Source organism: Mycteria americana, chromosome 13 (genome assembly GCF_035582795.1).
Source record: "Mycteria americana isolate JAX WOST 10 ecotype Jacksonville Zoo and Gardens chromosome 13, USCA_MyAme_1.0, whole genome shotgun sequence".
In the NCBI taxonomy this organism is placed as follows: Eukaryota; Metazoa; Chordata; class Aves; order Ciconiiformes; family Ciconiidae; genus Mycteria; species Mycteria americana.
The window spans coordinates 11,815,696-11,841,116 of NC_134377.1; the positions used below are offsets into that span (position 1 = coordinate 11,815,696).

The 25,421-nt window shown below is 41.2% G+C and overlaps 1 protein-coding gene across 2 annotated transcripts in view; it reads right to left on the reverse strand.

The window, feature by feature from the left end:
- Nucleotides 1-21,408, reverse strand: part of SBNO1 (strawberry notch homolog 1) — a 34,388-nt gene extending 12,980 nt beyond the window's left edge. Inside the window, exons 1-15 of one of the 2 annotated variants that reach the window (XM_075516592.1) lie at nt 21,242-21,408; nt 14,537-14,670; nt 13,782-13,886; nt 11,668-11,977; nt 9,418-9,518; nt 8,160-8,256; nt 6,863-7,023; nt 5,716-5,849; nt 5,475-5,565; nt 4,367-4,528; nt 3,672-3,807; nt 3,491-3,596; nt 2,076-2,229; nt 644-826; nt 340-437 (exon numbers count right to left, since the gene is read on the reverse strand). In XM_075516592.1, coding sequence (XP_075372707.1) covers nt 340-437; nt 644-826; nt 2,076-2,229; nt 3,491-3,596; nt 3,672-3,807; nt 4,367-4,528; nt 5,475-5,565; nt 5,716-5,849; nt 6,863-7,023; nt 8,160-8,256; nt 9,418-9,518; nt 11,668-11,977; nt 13,782-13,886; nt 14,537-14,668 — 1,970 coding nt within the window. In that variant the 5' untranslated portion in view covers nt 14,669-14,670; nt 21,242-21,408. Of the gene's footprint in view, nt 1-339; nt 438-643; nt 827-2,075; nt 2,230-3,490; nt 3,597-3,671; nt 3,808-4,366; nt 4,529-5,474; nt 5,566-5,715; nt 5,850-6,862; nt 7,024-8,159; nt 8,257-9,417; nt 9,519-11,667; nt 11,978-13,781; nt 13,887-14,536; nt 14,671-20,214; nt 20,590-21,241 lie in introns of those variants that run through there. The other variant, XM_075516593.1, reaches the window with a different exon arrangement.
- Nucleotides 21,409-25,421: the final 4,013 nt, after the last annotated feature.

Below are 25,421 nucleotides of genomic sequence, written 5' to 3' on the forward strand. Positions count from 1 at the left end.
AGAGGGAAGTCATGATTGTAACTTGTTTTGGTATAAATGCAGTGTACACTTGACCAGTCTTCCCCTCCTCCCAGTTTGAGTAGAACAGTACCAGCTGTTTGCATCTGAAAACATCATTTCAGAGTGCCAGCAGAACTAGGAACTAACCAATGGATCACTTTAGCAATACTGTCAGATGTTATGTACAGGCAGCTTAAGTAGAGAATATCGGTACTAAAGGACACCCAACTGTCTGTGCACTGATGCATGTTTTACATATGAAAGAACAAATTACTACATACACTAAGTTGGATTAAGATTAGTTTTGTAAAGGACTGTTCTAACAAACTTCAGTCTTACTTTGCTGTAGAAACAAAGTCATTCAGTTCACCACCACCTTCCTCCAAAGCTTCTAATGTCCTTGCTTCTCCTGTTGACTGCAGGCCAATAACAACACACTAAAGGACAAGTGAATACAAGGCATTGTCACTAAGACTGACTTGTGAGTTTATTTTTGCCTGAATTTCTGCTCATTAAATAGCTTCAATACCATAAAGTACAAAAGCATGCTACTGCTATGTCTGAAAATACTTGTGTTATAAACAAAAAAAATTAATAGCTTTACATTTAACAAAGATTTAAAAATAGGTCTTAACCAACTTACTTTCCCATTCTTGATTTCTTCCCGGGCTAGCTGCACCACTCTCTTCACTTTCGATGCTATGCACAGGTACTTGAAAAACCTCTGATGAGCTGACCAAAACTGACCCCACATAGACTTTTTCATTCGTTGTTCTGCATCGATAAGATCAGCTGCTTGTTGAAACCTCTCTCTAGCACTGACCCACTGAAGAAGAAAATGTTAATTGCTTTACATGTCACATTTCAAGGCTACACAGGTACATTGTTCAATATCCACATAAAGACAGAAGAGAAGTGTAAAGTTACAGTACTATGGGACTGCAAGTCAAGGAAATTCATCATACATCAAACAAAGCTCACAAAAAAGAAAATAGCAAAGGCTTAGTAAATTCAGAAGATAATTACCCTCATAATGAAAAGCAGATACATTTACATTACTACCAATACAAACATACACAGTATGTTCCAATTATCTAGTTTCTCCATTAATACAGTCAGGTTAAGAAAGCTAAGAGCACTGCCCATAATCAAGTATAAAGCAAGATCCCAAGAAGAGAAAAACACCACTGCCTTTGTTTCTACAACATTTTGTTACACCAATTGTTTCCAGATTACATGAACTAAGCTTTAGACACAAGTTTAGTGATTCTTTTAAACAACATTCATAAAATAAAGTGCTGTTTTAAAGTTAAGATGTTATACACCTGTCAAAGAAAATTTAATTATTGTAGCTATACAACATGAATACCAAAGTCACGGTTAAGCACCTCTTAAGCAGGTAAAGACCCTGCTCATTTTAATCTATGTCCAAGGAGTACTTACTTTTACCTGATACAGCAGGGGTAATATACAAGCAGAATGCGCACTGAGGAAAGACACTCAGCTTAGCATATGGACAAAACAATTCAGAACAACATGAAAAAGATAACCAGCAGGTGAATAAAGGAAAACATTAAAGGGAACCACAGCTTCAATGCTTTGGATTTGATCTGCCACATGAGTAAAACTATCACCCTGCACTGTTTTAACTACAAGCACCACTCCACTGTACCGCTTCAATGAAGTATGTGCAACCTGTCTAATGTTTTACAGCTTGTTCTCAGCTCAGTTGCCTAAAGAGGGAGGACTGGAGCACAAAAACATGACCAACAGGTGAACAGCTTTATCTTAGGCAACAATGACCAAGGTCTCTGAAGTACCCCTAGAAGGCAGTGGATGTGGCAGATACTGCAAGATGCAGCCAAAACTGCAGCTTTTATGACTCAGAAGAAGAATCAACAGCTTTCGCCAAGCCTTAAATGGAGAAGTCTTTACACTGAGACAAGAAGATGCCCTTCCTGTCTCTCAATAGGCAACAGTACTACATGCAATTTCAGGAGCATTCAAGTTTAAACTGAGTAACTGCAACCTCTCAGAACTCAACACAGAAAGCAAATTAAAAAAGGCGTTCTTACCAGTTTCACAGATTTATTGTACATTTTAACATATTCCTGTGAAAGCAGAACTTCATCAATTTTGAAAGTTACACCTGAAAAACTCAACTGTCTTGCTATGTACATTCCTCTCAGCTTCATATCCATAGCAACTATTTCCATGGCACCAACACCTCTAAAATAAAGGAACAAATTAAGTCAATATTAGAATTTTCAAGAGCAAGGATTTGTTAAAAAAACCCTCAAGTGCTTTAGAAGAAAATAGCATGCTTACAAATGTGAAGAAATATGTTTTCAAAACCATTAGTACTGTTTGGTTAAACACATCCCATCAGGGGGTCTTGAAATTTAGCCTTCACATAGAACTATATCCCCACCTTGTGAGTATTAAGTGTATCCCAAGAGGTATAAACACTCAAATAGTTACTTTTTCCCAAATGACCTAGCATGCATTAGGAGACAGTACCTTACAAACAGTAACTGGATAATGAAGTTGGTCCAAATATATAACAAAATCTTGCATTGCAATTTTATAAACTCCACTGAAGATTTAAAATAATGAATACAAACTGTACTAAGCTATTCAGATTTACGCTGACATGAAAATAATTAAACTAGTAAGTAACTTAAGTTCTTTTCAACAGCAGCACACCTTTAGCAATACCTTGAGAGCACAGAAGTCAACTGCAAAGCTAACCTCCTCACAAGCTTGGGCCTGTAATTTCATTATTGCTCATCTGATACGTACTCAGTAATGAAGTGGAGACTACACTTGCACAGTCTAGAAAAATCATGCATCATGTAGATGGTATGCAAGAAGATGCATACTAAGCCCTACTGTACATTCTGAAGGGTTCAAAATCCTTTTTAAGTAGGCAAAACATAATATATTAAGATGCTCACCTACCAAAAAATGTAGCAGTTGCATTTTCTACTGACCTCTTACATTTATTTTTTTTAAATAAGTTCTGAAATACGAAGTACCTTGCAGCAGCATACATAATTTTTCTGAACTGGGTTCTTATGCCAGAAAGCATAAGAACAAGACTTCTTCCTGTTAAACTACTTAAGCTGAATGCATAAACATTAGAGGGCTTCTGCATATAGCGAGACATCAACTATACTGAGCATACTCAGTACATATAGTGTGTTTTCATGATGAGCAAAGTATTTTCATTTCATAACACCCACATTTTAAGAGGGATACTTTGCCAGCAAGCTTCTAAAGCTCTCAAAATTTTCTGTGGGGGAAACGTCCCATTTTTTACCACGTAAGATAGATTACATTTCTGCTAGATTTAGAAGCTAGAGTTAGGAAGTTCTTAGTGTGACAGGACAAGTTTGTAGAGGACTATGAGTGAGTGAAGACAAAGGAACTAGAAAGCACAGTCAACCACAACCATATGCATTCTTGCTATAGCTCTTCAAAATATTACCTTCTTTCAACAGCCTGAATAAAATCACTGAATTCTCTAAATGGAGTTCCTTCACCCCATATTCCAAGACGGTTCATATATGCCATATTTCTTGGCTCAGATGCACCTAGGAGAAGAACACACTCTGTAGCAGTGCCGGTAAAGACAGAGACACATTTAATGCAAACCCAGTAGTACATACCTGTGGCACTAGCATAAACAACCCTGGCTTTTGGAAGTTTATTTTGAAGTTCCAATACAGCCAGACCTGTTTTTGTTGGTTTTGATGAACCAACAGGACACAGATTCTTAGCTTTATGACACTCATCAAATACAATCTGAACCGTAATTAAGGAAAAAACTTTGTCCCACTTATTTTTAGAATTGGGAGGTAAAACAGAAGACAAAAATCTGCTAATTACAATAGGTGGAAGCAGTAAATTATAAACTCAAAAAGACACTAGTTGTATTTTTCACTAAAAACTTCAGGAAAATATTTAGCTAGTAACTATGCAAGAGCACAACTACCAACACTAGAGTTCTTTAAAATGCTGTTGATACTCAAAAAAATTTTTTAAGCATTCACTGGAGAAAATTTCAGTGTAAACTTAAGGTTCTTAAACATCATATTTTAATTTTACACGTGTTTGTTATACAAAAAGCAGAAGCTTCAGTCTTGTACCAGAGTTGTGTGGCAACAATATTATGGTAATAGATTTGGCATGAAGTTTGTAAAACTTCCAAGTCTAATGTCAGAGCATGCACACAATTGATTACTGTCATGAATAAAGAACAATACCTAAAAATACCATCAAATAAAAATACAAGATTGTCTTTAAAGATGTAAGCTTAAATAGCAATTTGGTTACAATCAACTGAACTCCAGATAAAGGATACAACTCCATCAAAGTCTTCACCACACCAGTGAAGAAGCTGCTTTAATCTGGTTTTGTATTTACCACCAGACTGACTTTCACCAATAAGAGAAGAATAGGTAGCAAAGATGACACCTTTCTTCACACTTCCATTATGTTTGGAAGAAATTTTCCCATACTTGAACTGCAATAAAGAGATAAAAATTACAGAAATTATTCAAAAGAGATCCCTCCTCAAACCCACCTACCATATGATTAAGGCATGCTGGTGGTCTTAACCTTAAGGTGTGTACACTTTGAACCACCTGTATCCCCACATCATCATTAGGGCATAGCTGGCATATGGTAATGTGGTTAAGGGGTTATACAGGGCCTTACTTAAATATATACTTAAGGAAGACTAGATCTAAGGCCTCAAAAGATTAGCAGCCACGTTCTTTGACTACATGGTTTCCTTGAATACAATTAACATTTTCATTTCAATGCATCCCTTTGAGCTAATATGTCAAGTGTATTTACAGATGCTACCATAAATGACAATTTCTAAAGTTTTGCTGTATTTTAGAAATTAAGACTTCATAAAGCAAAAATACTAACTCAAAACAAACTTTAAGTTCAGTGAATTCAACCAGTAATCACACTTCACAATTTATACAAGTGGCTAATTCTGAGCAGAGGCACCGTCTCCAAAAATAACTGCATACGCTACTGCTGCTTTAATAAATTACTGAAGAAGTCTATTATTCAAGTATTAGATACAAAAGTGTATTACATATAAAAAGTGCACTGGGAGATAGAAAGGAAAAATTCAAATGCTACAAAGTCTAAAAGATTTAAAGAATATTTCAACTTCTGGAAAATACTCTACTACTAGTGTCAGTAGTGGCCTGAAGAGTAATGCTTTTAAAATAGCACATGCTAAGACTTAATCCTACAAGGCACCTATTTACATGATTAACTTAAAGCACTGTGTGGTTCTTCATAAGATTAAGGCCTGTCAAACAAGACCTAGACAGCAAATTTATTGAAATTAGTACATTCTTACTCTTAAAACAGTCAACATGCACAACTTGTCACACAAGCGTACCTAAAGTTTTGCCTCAACTGTACATAGTAAAAAGTTTCCACACCTTGTTTAATGAATGAACCAATATGTTTTTTGCTCCAATATCTCTCAAATCTCTTTCAGCATCGTATTTCAGATCATTTGACACGCTAAACCTGAAGATATAAAACAAAGCACATATTCTGTAAGTTACAGCAGAAGTTCAAAAAGCAGTTGGAAGAACATTTGTTGGAAGACAGATTACACTGAATTTAAGTACTATAGTCACTACAGTGTCTGCTCTTAACAAATCCTGCCACACTTACCAGACTGCTCTTTTTCTGCCTAACAAGTAATTTTCATAGATTATTCCAGCTATGGTCCTTCCTTTTCCTACACCAGCACCATCACCTATCAAGAATCCAGCTCTGTCTCCATTGGGCAGGAATGTTTCATGTTGCTGTAGGAAAAAGAACAAAAAACTTGTACCCATTCTCCAGAACACATCACTGTGGATTGTCAGAAACGAGCAAACCTAAGAAACACCCTATTGGATGAGACCAGTGGCCCACCCAGCCAAGCAGCCTCCTGACAAAAGGAAGAGGGGATTTTATTTAGGGAGAGCATATGAACCTAAATGCTTTATGTGCTCCATTCTCCCCCTTCTTCCCTCAGCACCTAGAATTGCTGTATATATCTAATTCTTTTAGTGCCTACTACCAGACTGGCTGCTTTTTTTAACCCACTGATATGCACCTCCACAGCCTTTTGCAGCAGCAAGACCCAGACATCCACTGCCTGTGTAAAGAAGTATTCTTCTATCCATTTTAAACCAATCTCCTATCAGTTTCACCAAGTTCTGCTTTGTTCTTGTTTTGTGGAATTCCACTGCCGCCTTGATCACATAAACCCCGATTTCATTCCCCTTCATTTTTCTCCTCTCCAGCCCAAGGCATCCCAGCCTTGTTAGTCTCTTTTCATGAGGTAACTTCTTCCCTCCTGTGATCATTTGAGTTGTCCTCTAACTTCACTACCTTCCTCCCTGACATGCGGAGAGCTGCACGCACATCTGATGTGGGCCCACTGAAGTTTAATATAACAGCAAAGTAACACCCAGTCTCGTTCTCTATACCTTTCCTAATGATGCCAAACAGTGTTGGCTTTCTTAGTCTGCTGCTACTGCAGCCATTAAGTTATTTCAGAGAAATAAAAATAATGACTAAGAGGTCCTTCCTAAGTTTTAAGACAGTTCGAGATCAGCATCATGGAAGTGGTTTAGACAAAGCTTTCCTAGGTGTTTTACCTCACATTTATCTGAACTGAAGCTCACCTGCCACCTTCTAATGCAACTCAAACCTTTAAGCTCTTATTATTTTATCTCCTTGTAAAACTGACATAGCTGCACTTGTCAGATAGTAGTTTTTCTTCTTAAATTCTATGTTAGCTTTTAAGCTGTACTAATGTCTAGCATACCTGGGCTGCGTAAGTGATTGCTTCAAGTTGCAAAGCTGACAACCAGCCACTATCAATTGTTTCTTCTGATATTGATGTCTGGTACCACACATCAGGAGGAGTTACGCTGGATAATGAGCTGGTTTCCACTACTGGGTCAGGATGACGTAGACCAATTTTTACTGGTTGCAAAGGGAGGGGGAGGAAGGGAGAAGGTGAAAATAAAATACAGAGTTCTGTTGCTGCAGCAGCACAGGTTATTGTATTTACCAGAACAAATTACAATTGTCCATTGCAAAGGCTGAACTCAAGAACAACTATGTTTCATTGCAACAGTACTTCAAGTGTTAAGCAAACTGCATCGCATACAAAGGAATACATTAACCTGAATTTATATAACTGCAATCTTAACTTTGTTTCCCTTCTTACCACCTTCCCCCAGTTTTATTAAATTAGATAAAATTCAGTTCACAGAAGATTAAAATATTTGTGTACTTGACATGTTTGAGAAAAACTGGTCTGAACTTTGCCTTACCAAAAGGCCAGAGGCAGTCTCAAGATGCCAGAATCACAAAAGCAACATTCTTCTCACTATTTATATAGTGCAGTTTTTAAGCAGTATGAGAGGAGAAAAGATTTAGAACAGACATGGTTTAATTGCTGACAGATCTCATCAGTAACAATAAAATTAACTATTTAGCTACAAACTCCATGCAAAATTTTTTGCTTTGCTTTTACAGCAGGTCAGCAATGTACCTAGGAAACAAGGTAACAGCTTTTTGTCACCGATTACAATAAAGAAGAGAAAGGAGAAAAAAAAAAAAGACAGGAGATGGCAATTAACAGCAGTAAAAGATTCACACTTTTTTTTTTTTAAAACAGCTCTAAGAAGTCAGTCAGGAACAATGCAGGAAGAATGTGCTTAGGGTAATTTCACACCAAAAGACTCAAACTAGATTCTCTAGTGAAGCAGTGACCATTTAATCCCTTCACAAAATTTCCTCTGCTGAGGCACAAAGCATCTTAACACAGGTAAAAAAAGCCTGATCTTGGTTCAATCAGTTATATTTCCAAAACAAGCACTGCTCAGAGATACACTAAAGAATTCCTTTGCTATTAAAAAAATATGCATACCTTCCCAAATTAAGCACTATAGAAGAAAAAAATTTCCTAGGAAAACCCACCATAAATTCAGGTCCTTTTTACCTGATTCAGATAGTAACCTATCTGTTTTTTGGTGTTAGTAACGACAGAAGAGTAAATAAATTAGCTCTCAAAACATTTCAGCCTTTTGACATAACAAAACTTTAGGTCGTACATTTTATTGGCATATACTCAGCGTAAGTTTCTGCATGGCCCATTTCTTCTTCATCTTCTTCCTCGGGTTCCTCCTCTTCTTTTACTGCTGGCGCTTTCTAGAATAGAGAAATACCTGCACTAGTCAAACAGCACATTGTTAATACTCTAGGTCCTGGAAATTAACATGAGAAATTAAATGAGCACAAACTTGCACTTGAATGTTTTAACACATGTACTAGACCAACTAGTGAGCAGCTGGGAAAACTACAGATGGAAATGTAGATTTCTTACACTCTGAACAACCCTTCAAAGACAAAGTCAGGGAACTTTCTCTCCTTTGTACTCCAAACTCACATGAGCAGAATTAAAAAAGAAACACTTCTTACAGCATTTTAAATCCAAACTATGACTTAAAGAAACTGCCTCGAAAACACAACAGCTAGTTAACAGCCAAAACCTAACTTTCAAGTACTCCCATGGAGTCTCCTGCAGTTTCACATTCATTATGTAATTTCACAACTTCGGGGAATAGTTGTAATAGTCACAGTTCTACCCACTATTCTCTGAAACCTGACAGTTAGCCATTTTTTACTGTGGTCTTGATCAATGTAAATACATGAATATTTTTTCAAGTACTTGGTAGGTGACAAACCAAAAATCTTCCAATTACCAATTCAATGTTTAATATAAAAAAAGTAATCTGAAAATCCTTCTGTATGCCAGTCACTAAGGAGCACTGTTCATCACAAACTTCAGCCTGATTCTAGCTATCAGTGAAGATGCTGAAACTCAAGTGTTTACAGCATCAGAATGTATTTTTATTACACTTAGAAAACTGAATGATACTCAATTTACATCTTAAGTCAAACCACCCAGAAGGTCAGCCATACTAGAGAAAGTCTTCTAGTTTTCCTATTGCTAGTTATACAAATAGGGATATTTTAAAAGAAAATGTCTTAAAAACAGAGCAAGTGATATCCTCATCAGCTTTAATTGGAGCACACCTTTCTTTGTCCACACAACAAGGTTCTGTTAAGGACAGTAATTTCTTTAAATTGTCATTTGCTATATAGGTAGTCTGCTCTACACAGCTGTTAGTTTTAGTCATCTAACCACGTATTCATCTAGTGGAGAAACTAACCTTTTGAACAAACAGATGCACTCGATAATTCTACCACAAAAAAGGCATATATGAGTAACTACTGAAACTAGTCACAGGTGGTTGTGGCCAATAAAATATACATTCATTCGGCAAATTAACTACTTGTACTACTTACCATAGTAGGTGAAAAACTTCTCATTTTAATATCATTTATCCATATTCTTGCTACCTCTTTTGTGGAAGCCTCCTTCTTCACTGCACCATTGCTTAGATCAGCTACAAAAGAAAACCTGCGTTTTACAGGAATACCTTCCAAACATCCACTCAAATTAACATCCTTCTCTATTAATGAGCTGGAAAAGAAGTTTAAGATGTCCAGTAGCACACTGATGCTTCAAGAACACAGTACTTTTGTCCAAATTAAGAAGCCTCTGAGCAAAGAGTTAAATCCTGTTACTTCTTTGACTGAAAAAGACTTCCCATGCAATACCACTGCATCTGACACAGCTGTGTATTAGTTTCAGTATTTAAAAAAAATAAAAATATTTTGGACCATCACCAAATCTATACATCATATTTAGAAATGCTCCATCTTGTGAGCCTATGAAGTTTAACAACAAACCAGAAAGCCCAGTGTTTCAACAGAAATTAACTTACCTGGTCCGGTGGCATTTACCACCTTAGGAGAAACTACAATTATTTCTGTAAAACAAAAAGTCAACACTTTGGACTCAATTGTTTCAAGTTTGTAACAGGATCCTTCAAGAGTACGATTTATTAACTTTCCTGTCCTCAGCCACATTTGGAAGCAACTGGCAATAGGGCTCAGTACAGAACTAAAAAACTTTACAAGGATAGATGTAAAACACTGAAAGCAGCTGTCAAGCTTCCATCACATTGACGGTCAATGCATGTAATAAATTTAGCATAACTGCCCCTAAAAAACAATTAAGACAATTGCACAAAGTTTTCCTCAAAGAGGTTGCATAATTTAACTTAATATTTTCCCATCTAGAACTCCTGCTGCCTGAATTATAAGAAAAGACCATGCTTCCTTCCAAGAGCTTCTCTGCCCTTGAATCTTCTACAAGCATTTGTCAATTTTTTAAGCACGAAGAAGGATCCAGAAACACAAGCACACAAATAAGATTAGAAATGCAGTTCTAGAAGTTGCATGTCTCCTTTTCACTTAATACAGAAGCTACAGATTCAACTATTTTCTGCAGCTATGCCACTACAACAGCTATTGTGTATTGATGTTACCTATTACTATGTGCTTCTGTGAGTTTTCATTTAGCACAAAGGGGATAAGTTAGTCCTATAAAACCTTCTCCCCCTGCTCTTCCTCATTCCTTTACCCCCATCCCAACTTCAGTTGGTGTCTCAACTTGACTTTGTCAACCACTCCATAACAGAAAGCAATGAAACAAGGAAGCACATTCTTCTTTTTGTTTCAGTCCTGAAAGCTTCATTTATTGCGCACTCTATACGCATATGAAAAAATAGGTTACTTCCAACCCCACCTATAAACAATCAGTAAATCTTATTTCAGAGACAATGAAAATACAGTAATCCAGAAAAAGCCTGCATACCTTTCAGAAAAAGCAGCAATAGGTATTTTCAAACTCACCTAGTCTGATCTTAACCTCATGCTAAAACCACAACAACTTGAAAGAATCAAATCAAAAAACACACACGCATGCAGCTTTTCCCTTATATTGAGCTGACCATATAAGGTGTCCACATATCAGAAATAACATACAAAAGAAGATTATGAAAGGAATCACAAAATGAAGATTTGGAGCATGGTTACAAAATACTTGTAGCATTTAAGTTAACACCACATTTAAGAAGTAACATGGAAACAACCAGCAAGTTTTTAGGACTTGGAAGTTTTTAAACACAATAAATTTGATGCCTCCCATGAAACACAGAGGGACAGAGATGTTCTCTCCCAGGAGATGCTTTACAGAAACACCCTATCATAGGAGTACTAGCATGTACTACAAATCTAGTTTGGAAGATGTCAAAAAAAAAAAAGTACTAATTTGTCATAGTTCCACAGCAAGTATACAGTAGAACAGAAACTGATGTAGACTCAAGTAAGATAACTAAATTAACTTCAGTAATGTTCATGAATTCATTTTACCAATTTGCCAGCTGCACTCTAAAATGTCATTTTCCTCATTCCTTGCAGTAAATCAAAAGCTTAAATTTTTTTAAAAGCCTGTTGTTTTGTATTACTTCACTCTGAATTCTAACACTATTGAAGTTAGAATAGAATTTATCAGGTTTTCTGGACCATTTCATTTCACTGTGATATTCTACTAATCAATGAAAGTACAAGATGTGCAAAGATTTTCACATTATATTATTTCACTATTTGCCTAAAATACTGTAATTATGAAGAAAGAAGAAAACTCACTTGCTGCTGTTGCTACTGGTTGGGCAATATTAGGAGGTGGCTTCAATTTCATGAGTTCATTAAGACTATTATTCTTTAGCAGATCTTTCAGCTGAATCTGGTCCTTCGAAGGTGTAGTGGTCAAGGCATTCCGTACTGCTGGTGCTGCAACCGAGGGTCGAGTGGTTGTGCTGGTCTGAATGATTTTTGCTACAGTGATAGTCTGCCTTGTAGTTGTAACAGGTGTTGTTTTTGTCATCACTATTGTAGTCCCCAAAGTTGGAAGCTGATTTATTTGATTCAGCACAAAGGTTGTGGTGGATGGTGGTTGCTAGCAACAAAGAACCAGGGGAATTTTCAGAAGACAGTGAAAAAAAGCAGACTTTTAGCCTTTCATCTAGAGCACAGGGGTCACCAGTTTCTAAAAGACTTGTAATAAGAAATGTCTTCACATAACATGCTGAAGATGCTAGAGTAATTATCTTGCAGTGCAACAGTCTGAGCAAGAAGTGTCTATTCATCAATATATTGCCATACGTATTTTTGAATGGTATTTTTAAGTTTTATTTTAAGGTAAGGGAAATGAAATTAAAAAATAGGATGAAGGATTCATCACCTAGGCACAAAACATGACTACTACAGGAACAGGTACAGGAACCCTGAGCTGAAAAGCATTTCCAATATATAAACTAGTTGCACAATTACAAAAGTAAATAGCTTGGATTACTTAAAAGTATATGTGCAGCCTTTTTCAGACACACTGCACTACATCCACTTTCCTGCAGATCTGCTTTTTATATTGTCATTTCAGGTGCAACCACCAAACTACGGTGCTCAGAATTATCTGCGGCTAGAAAAGGTGGTACATAGTTCGGATATAGGAGACAAGTTTACACAACCTCCCTATCCCCAGAATTTGCATGCAGAGGAAGTAAAAGGCACACGGGACACCTCAAAATGTTTTTCTGCATACTGCTTTGTCCTCCTTTGTGTTCCTCGTCATAGAAATCATATCAACCCACAGTACGCTAAGCTTTCACGGTCTCAGTACAAGTAGAACTGAGACGATGGCCAACTGGCATTTTACAGTCCCACCTCTTTTGTTACATTTTACCAATATACTGTACTGGGTTTACGTGGCAAGGTTTTGGTAGCGGGGGGGCTACGGGGGTGGCTTCTGTGAGGAGGTGCCAGAAGCTTCCCCCACATCCGATACAGCCAGTTCCACCCAGCTACAAGAAGGACCTGCTGCTGGCCAAAGCTGAGCCAATCAGCAATGCTGGTAGCACCTCTGTGATAACATATTTAAGGGGGAAAAACTGCTGCACAATCAGCAACTGGGAGAGAGGAGTGAGAATATGCGAAACAACTCTGCAAACACCAAGGTCAGTGAAGAAGGAGGGGGAGGAGGTGCTCCAGGCACCAGAGCAAAGAATCCTCTGCAGCCTGTGGTAAAAGAAGGTTGTCCCCCTGCAGCCCATGGAGGTCCAAGGGGAACAGATATCCACCTGCAGCCTGTGGAGGACCCCACACCACAGCAGGTGGATGTGCCCGAAAAATGCTGTGGCCCTGTAGAGAGAAGCCCATAGAACCCTGGAACAGGTTTTCTGGCAGGACCTGTGGCCATGCAGGGGACCCATGCTGGAGCAGCCTGTTCCTGAAGGACTGCGCCCCGTAGAAAGGGCCCACGCTGGAGCAGTTCATGAAGAACTGTAGCCCTGGGAAGGACCCAGGTTGGAAAAGTTTGTGAAGGAGCTGCTGGAGCAGGGGAAGAGCACGAGGAGGAAGGAGCAGGAGAGACAACGTGTGATGATGCCGGGAGTGAAGTTGAGCCCAGGAAGAAGGGAGGGGTGGGGGAAGGTGTTTTTAGATTTGTTCTTATTTCTCATTATCCTACTCCATTGTTAACTGGCAATAAATTAAATGAATTTCCCCAAGTTGAGTCTGTTTTGCCCATGACAATAGTTGCTGATCTCCCTGTCCTTATCTTGACCCATGACTCTTTTGTCCTTTTTTTTTCTCCCCCATCCAGTTGAGGAGGGGGAGCAATAGAGCAGCTTAGTGGGCACCTGTTGTCCAGCCAGGATTAACCCACCACATATACACATACAAAATCCTGAAGTACCAGTTCTTACCCGAACATTTAATAAGGCTGGAGTTGATACAGTCTCTGGTTCTTGTTTCACAGCAGCTGTGGCCTCAGTCTCCAAGCCTAGTTCTAACGCACTAAGCGGCACTGACTGCAGAGGAAAGAAAGGAAACACATTAGCAGGGGAAAAAAACCTTAAGACCAAATATCCACCCACAAAGTGGAAGTTAATGGGGGAAGTCCTTAACTATGCTCATTAACAAAGGTTTCACTGAAAATAAAGATCATCAAGTGGTTGATTTCACATTCAAAGAAGTTAAACATACAACACCTTGTTAGTTAACTGTGGTGAAAATGTAATTAGTTTTGTGATGTCACTGTTCAACATACTACTGTTCCCAGTTTACGTCTGAAATGGTTATGTTCTTGCAGATTGAATGCTGTCATGGAGCTTAAACACCATATTGTATTACACTTTTTGCACATTTTATAGGAGAGCAGCTAGACTCCAGTGATATTGAGTTCTCCATGGATACATGACAGCATGCACCCATTTAACATCCAGAAGGTAAGTATATTTATGTTTATACTGACCTCAATAGTGTTTTTTAGATGGCTTTTTTTGTATAAAAGTTTAAAATTAATTAGCAAGTAATTTTCTAATCTCAGTACTATGAAGCAAGAAATTTATGAAAACTCTACATTCTTTAACCATTTGCTATGGACACCACGCCCCCCTCCACAACACATCAAGTACAAGCTCTTATGTCTTCTAGCAAATGACTATGTTCTTGTTTTAACCTGCTGAACAGCTGGAGTTGGTGCTGGATTTGCAAGAACCACGTCCGGCGAGTCAATATCAAATAGATCATTTGGACTGATTCCACTCTCACTCAAAGCAGCAAGCAACAGATCTTGTCCTGGCTCCACCATCTCTAAAAAATTAGAACCATAAATACAAGTTACATTTAATTTTTATTTATTTTGTGCACACATACACACTCACATTTAAAGTTCCCTTTCCTGGATTTAAGGGCATACACGATGCGGTCTCTTGTATACACAGAGTTTCACTTTCTAGTTTGCTCTAGCTCTTTTGTTCATTTGTAGATTTTTTCCTCTATTTTGTTTTTTAAAATCTTTTCAAGCTACCCACCACATTTAGAAGCAGGAAGAATGAAATAGTTTACTACACAAAATGCTATCATACCCATAAACTTAAAAAGAAAAAAAAATGCCTTTTCTAGCCTTCATCACACTACATTTTTAAGCATTACAAGAAATACCAGAAATGATCAGACTGTATTATGCTAATGATCCGTCTTTGTCAGTGAAGCACACTGCACGAGGGAAGCACAATTAAAACTCATTTAGTTTATCTTGTAACAACAAGTTAGTGATAAAAAGCTTATAAGAAAAGCTTTTCTTTCTTGCTTGCCATTACATTAGGTAGTAATTAATTCACTGGAGAAATTTTGTTTTGCATAGTGGAAAGAACAAATGTTCCACTATTATAGTATGTTAACTACATATTAAATAGGACACCAACATCAGGTCACAGACTCCTTTATGTGTAGGACAAGCAAAATTAATTTCAAAAAGCTACTCTAGACAGTTTAAAGAGTTATCCGAAAAGACAAATACTCTGTTTTAAGACGAAGACGGAAGATAATGTGTTTTGCTTCCTTAAGAAGGAAGCCCATCTGCCCTAGTACTAAGACAAAAATTAAATGAGTCCACATAACTTGAGCTGTTGCTTACACATTCTAAGATACACCCCAAGTAGAAATTAATTTCACTTATTCTCCACACTCCACCCTGTAACACCCACTGGTAACAAGCATCAAAAACTAACAAAGCTGAACGCCTATTCTAAAGCAGAAAAGAGGAGAAAAATATTTGTTCGCATTTTAGATACACTCATTCACTGACTCCGAAACAGCATTCACTTGCTTATCCTCCTCTACATGTGCAGCGAAGCCACATCCACCTGGTTGGTCACGCACATTTGGCAGAACAGGTAATTCTTGTAATAAAGCAAGCCTCGGGCACTTAATTCTTATTCTTCTTAGTTTTCGTCTGTCCAATAGTAGGGAGAGACCTTATTTTAATAGACTAACACTTGACATGGTGGCACAACTGAAGTAGTGGATGTAAGGTACTGGGACAAGGCAAAGATACACTTTTAAGCATCAAAGACTGTACTATCCAAAAGAACACCAAAGCAACCACCAACGATTGGTGGGACTACTACTGACCACACACAATCCCATTAAACACCACTTGCTGTGTCAGAACTAGTCTGCCTTTTTTTTAAAAGCATTTGAGGTGACCAGATAAATCAACAGAATGGCCTGGTTTGTAGTTATCAGGTACAGAAGATACCAAGAAATATTAAGACATCTAGCAGATTCAATTAACATGGCAGCTCCTTCAAAGGATCCTAGAACCCTGAACGGGTCAAGAAAAATGAGTAACAACAGACTGTTAACTTTACCTTTCAGAAGGATTAAGCCTCTCGTCTCAAAAAAGGGGACGACACATATACATTAATTGGGTAGGATAAATCCTTAATTTTTAGACTAAAATACCAACAGTGATCATCATATCCAAGTTTAGATGCTTACAGCATTGTTTACTAATTAGAAACAGGTGAGAAGAAAGATTAAGTCTGCAGACGAAGTTTTAGCTTATCAGTATTTTTGGTGTTAGGAACTTCAGAGCAGCCATTGAAGGCAAACTTCTCCACAGAAGGGGAATTAACACAGGTTACCCCATCAAACCAGCAGCTCCAAAACACTCTACAATCATAACTTTACAGTATCAATTTGGGAAAGAGGCATGAGCACTCTTCCACATAGTGCAACACCTTTGCTCAACATGATCAAATAAACAAAAATGTCTGCATGTACAAGGGAAAAAATGTCAGTTATGTCATTATTTAGTTTGCATGTAGTTTTGATCACGCCATATCTAAAAGAAGGTATGACTAAAACTTGGTTGAGAGATAAGTGGCTATATTGAATAGAGGCACGGGAAGTCAGAAGCTTGGGGCTATTTACTTAAGAGAACTAGGACAAAAAAAATACTCAAGATAACTTCTAGCCTACTCTTGCAATGTATGAAGGAAAGGTCTTTCTATGAAGTTGAGACTCAAAGCAAAACGAAAGCTAGAAAAAAACCATGCGAACACCACACAAAAAAACACATCTTCCCCAACCATCCTAAAATGCTGCCACAACTTATCAAGTCTGTTTCAAGTCAAGTTTAACATATCCACAATGACACTGAACTCTACATTTTTAACCTTTAAAAACATGATGGCTTGGGTATCTTAAGACAGTCTCATCGAGTTCAGAAAAAACATTTCTAGCAGTAATACTTTAATTGCTTAATTCAAAGTTCTCACTAGGTGACTAGTGACAGAAACTAGTATAGCAATTCCTACAATTCCAGAATAATTATCTTCAGTTTAGAAGCACCACGTTCTTAGGAGGGCTGTTTTCACATAAGAAATCCCCCAGCTGCATTTCTCTCATGCTAACCCCAATTTTAACAGTCTTAAAAATTAGCAGTTGCTAACAATCCAGCAAAGCGCTAAGTAAAACAACAGCAATTGTTTATTTGTCTGTCAGACAGTTTGGACAATGAAAGTTTGACTAGTTTCACTTATTTTGTTTCTGTACACCAGGAACAAAGCTGCATTGTTTGAAACTGGAACAAAAGGAATTCTGAACTTCTAGAATTTTTACATTAAAAATCACTGAATACTTAGCACCAATTTTAGGCCTTGTAAAACGTCCAAGCACCACTGCTGCCCCCCTCCCACTCTCTAATTTCTCCTTCCCCTCCATATAGTTTTAATTTAGCAAGGAAGTTAAATGAGGAGGAAAAAAAAAAAAAAAAAAAAAAAAGGAGAAGCTGCATCGTGATAGCTTAGTTTATTTTTTGTGACATACGCTAGTCAAGCCTAAAATGTTATCAGGCTGAAACAGCTCCATAATCTTACAAGGAGGAGGCTCCTTAGTTAACATAAGTGAAAGCGACTTTATCAAGCTCTGCAGCTCAGCTTTGGCAATACTATATAAGGACCTGTTTGCCACATCTTAAAAATCTCCAAAAGAAAATACTTATAAAAAAGTTGTGAATATTACAAGCTGTTCCCTGAGCATTTCACCAGTTGAAGAACTGTTCTAAGCATGCAGAATCTTGCAGATAAGGTTGTCTATGTTTAGTCAGGCTGTCCAATGTCACTGAGCAAGAATCAACCTGTTAGATAAAACTAAAATAATATATTTATAAAATTTCAACAGTATTATCTCAATGATTTTCTTCGTATTAAGAAAAAATATAAACTGCTGCCATTTCAAGAAGGGCTATCAAAACACACCAAGCATTTTTTTAAGGTGCTCTTCCGCTGAAGAACATAGGCTAAAACTTTGATAAAAAGACAGTTTTGCTACCACTGCACATTATGTAAATAATTTCCAATTTAAAGATACAAAACCAGAATGCCGTGTTTAATATTATGTCATGTATCCATGCCAACCTGGCTCTCTCCCTCCCTCCATTTTAGCTTTGGTACAAAGAAGCAAAACAAAAAAAAATTCTAAAACACATGTCGAGCAACCTGCTCTCCATTTCCCCTACAAAAAATAATGGTAGAATCCTAAACAATGAAAAGGCTTTCGATTTTTAGGTCTGTGAGTTACATGTGGTAACACTGTACACCTAAGAACTTATTTAAAAATCATAATGAGCTATAGTATCACAACTTAGCCCAAATCAAACAGCACACTCAACTAGGCACAGCTATTTCCAACCCCTTCAGATGTCTGGCCTCTGTGGTGTACCCAACCTGCAAACTTAGGTTTTAGTGCTTGGCCTGGGACATTAATGTAGTTAAGCAACTCTCATTCTACTTCTATTGGAAGGGTTTTCCCCACTGGCTTTCTGAGGAATACATGCCATTTGAACTATACTGGAAGCCATTTAAAATATCACACAAATATCACACAAGTTGTAGAGAAAAGACAGATATGTCCCTCAAATTCTCTGGCTGTCTAAACTGTGAGCTATTATCAACCTAAAAATTTCACATCTCCATTTGCAGCCTCTCACAACAGAGGCGTAAGGGCTGCTAACCCCCAATCCCACACAACAGGATTCTCTGGATACCCAGATGGGTTCTGCTCATCTTGCAGCTTTTGGCTCCAGAAGGCAACATGGGTAACAACAAAAAAACCCAACCAACCCAATCCCTTCTGGTCCTTTCCAAGTCAACATCCAATCAGAGAGTAAAACGCTAATTACTGAACTCACCCATCCTTACATGCTTTAACCTCAAGACTAGTAGTTAACATTGCATTTAAATGTCCAAAGTTAACTTTTAATTTTTGTGAAAACAATTCCAACCCTGTAAAAAACATACCAGTTTTTCCAAACGCTGGTTACCTCTCTAAAGTCAAAGCTTGTAAGGACACAAGGTACAGTTCACAATACTGTGGGATTCAACCCTGCCTCAAAGCTCTCTTATGACTGTTTTATGAAATTCACAGTAGTCAGGATACACAGTCTCAAAATGTGAAATTCAGAAGTTTTTAAAATGTTAAGAGACTAAACAATGCAATGCTTTGGCATGCAATCAGCTTTCAGACTAAATGGTTGGAGGTAGTGGAATTTAGCCAGCAGTGAAAGTGTTTAAGAAGTAAAAACCCAGAAGAGGTGAGAACAGCATCTGAGCACTAGAACTCTTCCTTAGTTTTGGCCTGGGAGTCAGTTCTAGGTGTAGCTCAAGGCACAAGAAATGCATTAACCATATCTGCTATCTACTTCAATAGCTTTCGGCGTAGCTATCAGCCAGTTTTGACACCAAAGGACTTGTCTGGACAAGATGACAAACTGCCCACATTTTATTTTTAAAGATTGCATTCAAATATAACATATCATGCCGGTAAGGAAGATATAGAAAAACAATCAAAATGTCATGCTGTTACAACTTCTGCCATAGTAAATTCTTTGCTTTACATGATCAACTATAGATTTTCTATCCATAGGGGGAAAAAAAGCTTGCAAAACATTCATGTATGTATTTAAATAATTTTAATCCAGACACAACCTGTGTACTCTAAAGCCAAACAGTCTATCACTGAGTTAATTCTTAGCTCTAGAGCAAGTTAAAAAAAAAGAAATTATTAGCGTGAACAAACGACACAATCTAAGTTATCTAATACATCAATTCAACTTTTTTTTTAAGTGTTTAAACGACTGGCCTCATCTTTAACAGGTATCAAACAACTAAAGCCAGCCTACAAGTACCTCGAAAAAAGTACAAGAGTTTTAATTTATAACCTCAAACACAGGGTGGAACCTGGTCAGCTAAAAATAATAATGAAACAACCGAAAAAATATAAAAAAAACCCGCAAGACCTCTTCCCCTTCAGACTGTAGGGGCATTTTTATGTTAAACAATTACTCACCCTAGCAGCCTCTGTTTGAGGTGCGCTCGTTAAGCGTCACTGGACTTTGAGGCCGGGTCTGTCGCTGCGGCGTTCAGCCCCACCGCTCGCTCCCCGGGAGCTGCGGGGCCCCCAGAGGGCTCGGCCGGGCGGGCCAGCCCCGCGGGAAGCGGCGGGAGGGTCCCCGGCTCCCAGCCTCGCCACCTTCCCCACCAACACGTGTTCCCGACATAAACTTCCGGGTTGGGCTAGAATTGGCTGCGTAATTGTGTCCCATGCACGACTTTTTGTTTTCAGACCTTCATCTCTTTAAAGATCCCTTTAACAGCATCAGGATCCCAGAGAAGGGCGAAAGGTTGCGTCTCACGGCAGCCTTTAGAGCCACTCAAGCACCATAAATCAACCCCCCCCGCCCCCCCCCCCGCCTCGTTTCACCAGAGCGGCTCCATTTCAAACCTTAACAATTAACCCAGCCGCGGAAAGAGCGCACAAAGGCGAGCGGCGCGGACCCGGCTGGGAGACGCCGCCGTCCCGATGCCATTTTGCCCGAGCGGGGCGGAGGGGGGTGGGAGGGAGGGAGGCCAGCCCCACCACCGCCCCCCACCCCCGCGCCACCAGCTCCGCCAACCGCTACCAAAACGCTTCGCCGGAGCCAGAGGGCTTCGCCGCCCGCCCAGGCGGCCCCTCCGCCCCCGCACGCCCTCCGGCACAAAGTTTGCCCGACTCCCGGGGAAGCGGCGGCTCCGCCGAGACAGCGGCGCCTTCCCCCGCACGCCGCGCCGCCCCTGGCCCGCCGGGGACCCCCAGCGGGGACGGCCGCGCCACCCGCCGCAGGCTGAGGGGCCAAGGAAAACGCGGAGCTCGCTGCCGGCACGGCGGCCTCCCTCCTGGACAACCCCCCCGCCGCCGCGGCGGGCCCGGTGCGCGGCGGCGGGGGACTGAGGGGAGGGGACCCCCGGGGGCGCCACGGCGGCCCCGCCGCGCAGGGAAGCGCCCTGAGGCGACCGAGCAGGCCCACCGCCAGGCGAAAGGGCGGAGCGGGACTCACTCTCTCTCGCTCTCGGTCCTCCCGCGGCCGGTCCTGGAAGTCTCCGCCGCTGGCCCCGCCGCCCGCCGCTTTCTAACTCACCGCCGCCATCTTTGCCCTCCCTCCCCTCTCACAGGGGAGGGGGAGGGGAGGGGGGCTGGGGCCGCCCGCCGCGCCGCACCACGTGACCGCCGCCGCGCCTCCCCCCGCCCGACGCGGCGCACCCTCCCCACGTGACACCAGCCACCGCCCGCCGCTGGCGCGCGCTCCGCGCCACGTGACCCAGCCCCCTCCACCCCGGCCTCCAGTCACGTGGCCGGCTGCCGCCGCCGCTGTCTCGCGCCCATCCCCCCCCCCCCCGCCGCCGCCGCCGCGCCGGGCTTTGGCGCGCGCTCCCCGCGCTCCCCCGTCACGTGACATAGCGCTCCTCGTTTCTCCCTGCCCCAGCAACAGGCGAGGGCAGCAAGCTCCCCAAAAAAACCCGGCGTCTCCAGCGTCCTCGAAAAGCGACGTCCCCGCGGGCGGGCCCAGCCCTAGGGCGGCGGCCGGCGTCGAGAGTGGCGATCTGGGCCCGGTTCCCGGTGGGTGGGGGAGGGGAAGGCGGAGGCGAACGGCTGCAAGCGGTCACGTGATCCCGGCTCCTCCAAGATGGCGGCTGCCGCGAGGACGCGATAGGCAGCGCTCTCGCGAGATCTGGCTCTTCTCGAGGCATCATGGGAAAAAAGAGGGGGCCTGAGGCGGGGACGCCGCGGCGATGACGCGAGGCGCGGGCAGTGCGCAGGCGCGTCTTGTGTCCGCGCGGAGGAGGCCGTGCTTGCGCGCATGCGCGCTGCGCACCCGTCTGGGGCGGTGCGCGGCGTTGGCGGCAGTTGGGAGCTGAGCGGGCGGCCTCGGGCGCGGCTGAGGCGGGTTGGGCGCGGTGCTCGCCCTCCTGGGGCCGCCAGCCTGAGGAGAAATTATGTTGTTTCCGCCTTCCCCCGCCCGTGCTGCCGCTGGTGAACGCGTCTCCCTTCAGGCGGACGCTCGGTTCCATCCCGCCGTGGTTGGCACTGGTGTTCCTGTGGAGCCGGGCCTGGGCGCCTCCCTGTGAAAGCATGCTGAGGTGGCTTTGTAGGTCTCTTGAGTACTCTGGCGCGGTCCGTGCCACCTAGTCCTGGGGATATGTACAGCCCCCCCACCCCCGCCCCCCGTGCCCTCATAGTCCCACGAGTCTGGTGTTTCTCTCACAGGAGCTTCCTGGACTCCCCTAGGAGAATGAGATGCTGTGCAGAGGGCCATTCCTGCTGACCAGCTTGGGAAGGCCACACCTGTGAGCATGTGCTGGCACATGAGTTTTCCCGTGCAAATAACCTACAACCTGCTAATGTGAAATTTTCTGCTGCAAAGAGCTAACTATGCTTGAAAACCTGATGACTAATGCTAGTTTTACATTTGGAGAGATCTTTTTAGCACTTAAGGCCCTCAGAATGACAGATTTTTGCAAAAAGAGACAGTCTTACACTGGGACATTTTCCCAGTTGTGTAAGGATAGGGCCATTTTTAAGAACTTTAACATAAAATTGAAGCAGACTAAAATAGAGTGTGGGCAGTCTATTTTACCTTAAAACAGTTTCGTATTGCTCATTCAATTTTATACAAGTTTACTTATTTTATCGTTAGACAAACTTAACAAGGATTAAAATAACCAATAAAGGATTAGACAGATTTAGGCTAAGCTATTTAAAGACAAAGCAGTGTTAATTAAACTGACTTAAATAATTCGGATTAATCAGTGATGCTTCAGACACTAAATGGAGAAAAAGATGACCGAAGTCTGGCCAGAGATGAGAAGAACAATTTAAACAGCAGCTAATATCTTGATTACTGCCCTCTACACACTTCAAATAAAGGCACAATACAGTACAGTTCACATGCAGTGCATCTAACGTTAAATACATCTAAGCAGCTCCCTACCATCATGACAAGAAAGTGACGTTTTTGATGTCTTGAGTTGAAAATATAGTTATCCGTCAGGCCCGCGAGCAGAATTTATGATCATCCTCGACTGGGAGAGGTGAGTGATCCCACTGATGGCCGATGATGCTTCCTACCAGCCTGAAATTGGCACACACAGAATTATCTGCGGGATGCTGTTTCCCTAGGATTTTGCCTGTAACTTAAGGATCTCACTGAATGTACTTTTTTGTCAGAGATCCTCTTTTTTATCATTGGTAGATACTATTCTGAATGTAATTAGATTTTATAATCTATGAAATGTAGTTAGCACCTACTGGCATTTTACTATATGATTTTATATATAGTCAAATATAGTATGTATTTTTATATATAAAATAACGTTGCTTAATGTAACACTCAACAGATACCCTTAGGGCATCGTTTTTACTTGCTTTCTATTGGAGAGGTACAGTGCCTGAAACACAAATTGTCAGGAATTTCATCTTGTGAATAAGAAATTTGTGTAAATGTTGTGATATTTATTTAATTGCAAATATGCCAAGTGCTGTGTGAGAACTACAGCAAGAACTTGCTCCCAGGTGGAAATATTTAACAAGCATGTATTGTTGCTATATTTGAAAGAAATTGAACTTTGGAATTCAAAGGTAACCAGTCCTAAAAAACAAGATTTTTTTTTTTTAACTGGGTGAAGTGGTAATTTAGACTGAAGGTATTTACTCTGAAGATTTTCTTTCCTTTCTGAGCAAATCTAACACCTTGCTCATTAATTTTTCTTCCCTTCCCCCACAAAACAATTTCCATGTCCGCATTAAAGCGCAGCGCTCTCAGGAGCTGCCCGTACAGTACCGCGGGAGATAATATTTAGGTCACTGGGTTTTAAAGCTGGTGCTAGCGGGAGTCGGCCAGCACTTTCCCATCCGCTGGGTATCCTGAGTCACGGTGACGGGCGGTTGCAGACAGACGCGCCCTCTTTTGGGATGTAGCCTTACGTGTGATAGCATCTTCACTCCCCCTCGGTACTGGCTTTTTGGCCATAACTCCCTGAGGAAAGCCGAGGGGGCAAGCCAGCGTGTTTTGTTAATTCCTAGCGTGATCCCACCGTGCTGGTAGCAGGGGCCAGTTAGAGATGACGTTGTTTTCTTTGTTGCTCCAGGGAAGAGAATTCCTTAGCTTGCTTTGCCCTCTAGTGGCGGCCCCCACAGCTTCAATGCAAACTCGGTTGCTTTGTTTAATACACATATGTAAAATTAATATTAAAAATATCCAACCCCCAAAAGCTGAGCAAAACCACAGTGAAGGTGTTTCCAGAGCCTTCCCAAGACATTAGGAACAGTGTTCCTCAATTACTGCAAGAAGAAAATAATCATTAGGAATTTATGAAGATTTTTTTTCCAGTCACGTCCTAGCTATGTGAAAAGAACAGGGTGAATGGGGGTGGAAAAATCAGACCGGTGTCTGCCAAGGGCTCCGGTGGTCATCTGGAGAGCTTGGGGCACCTGCCTTGGTAGAGGAGTTCATCGACACAATGCCCAGCTGATGTCAGCTGGCTGCAGCCTTGTGTCTGCTGGAGTTTACTGGAAAACACCTAGTGCGTTTTGGTTGCCTGTCTGTGAAATGCATATGTATGCCTCGTTAGTGAAGACACAGTCACAAGAAATTATGGTGATGATGCAGAGCTGGGTTTCTTTTGCCTCTTCTCAAAGCGCTTGTTGGTGCAGAGAGCTATCTCAAAACGAGGAGAGGGTAGACTGAGACACCATGCTGCCTTCTGGTATCTCCTCTGTAGTCACGCCGCATTCCTGTCTGGTCCGCTCCCCTGCTGCCGAAGGAGAATGAGGCCGTCCCTTCTGGGCGTTTCTTGCTGAAGTTGACAGTGGGTTTTTTTCTGTTGTTCTTCTTAAGGAAAGGGATAGTTTTCAGTTGTATCGTCATCCTGAACTGGCTGCTTATGTCGCTGTAGGAATGCCTGAGAGACAAGCAGTGGCCTGTGGCTGCAGATAAGCCTTCGGTGGGCAGCCATCCCCTGTGGCGACAGCACTTGGGGTCAGCTCACGTACTGCAGGCTCATATCCTGAGCACACACACGGGTAGCTGCTGTTCGATAGGTCTTAAAAGGGCTAACACTGATAAGGAGAAAGACTAGTTGTACGTTGTTGCTCAATATAATTGTTCTACTCAACGTGGAGCACCAAAGAGGTCCTGTGTGGTAATTTCCTAATTTCCACGATGATGTGCGCTGACAAAG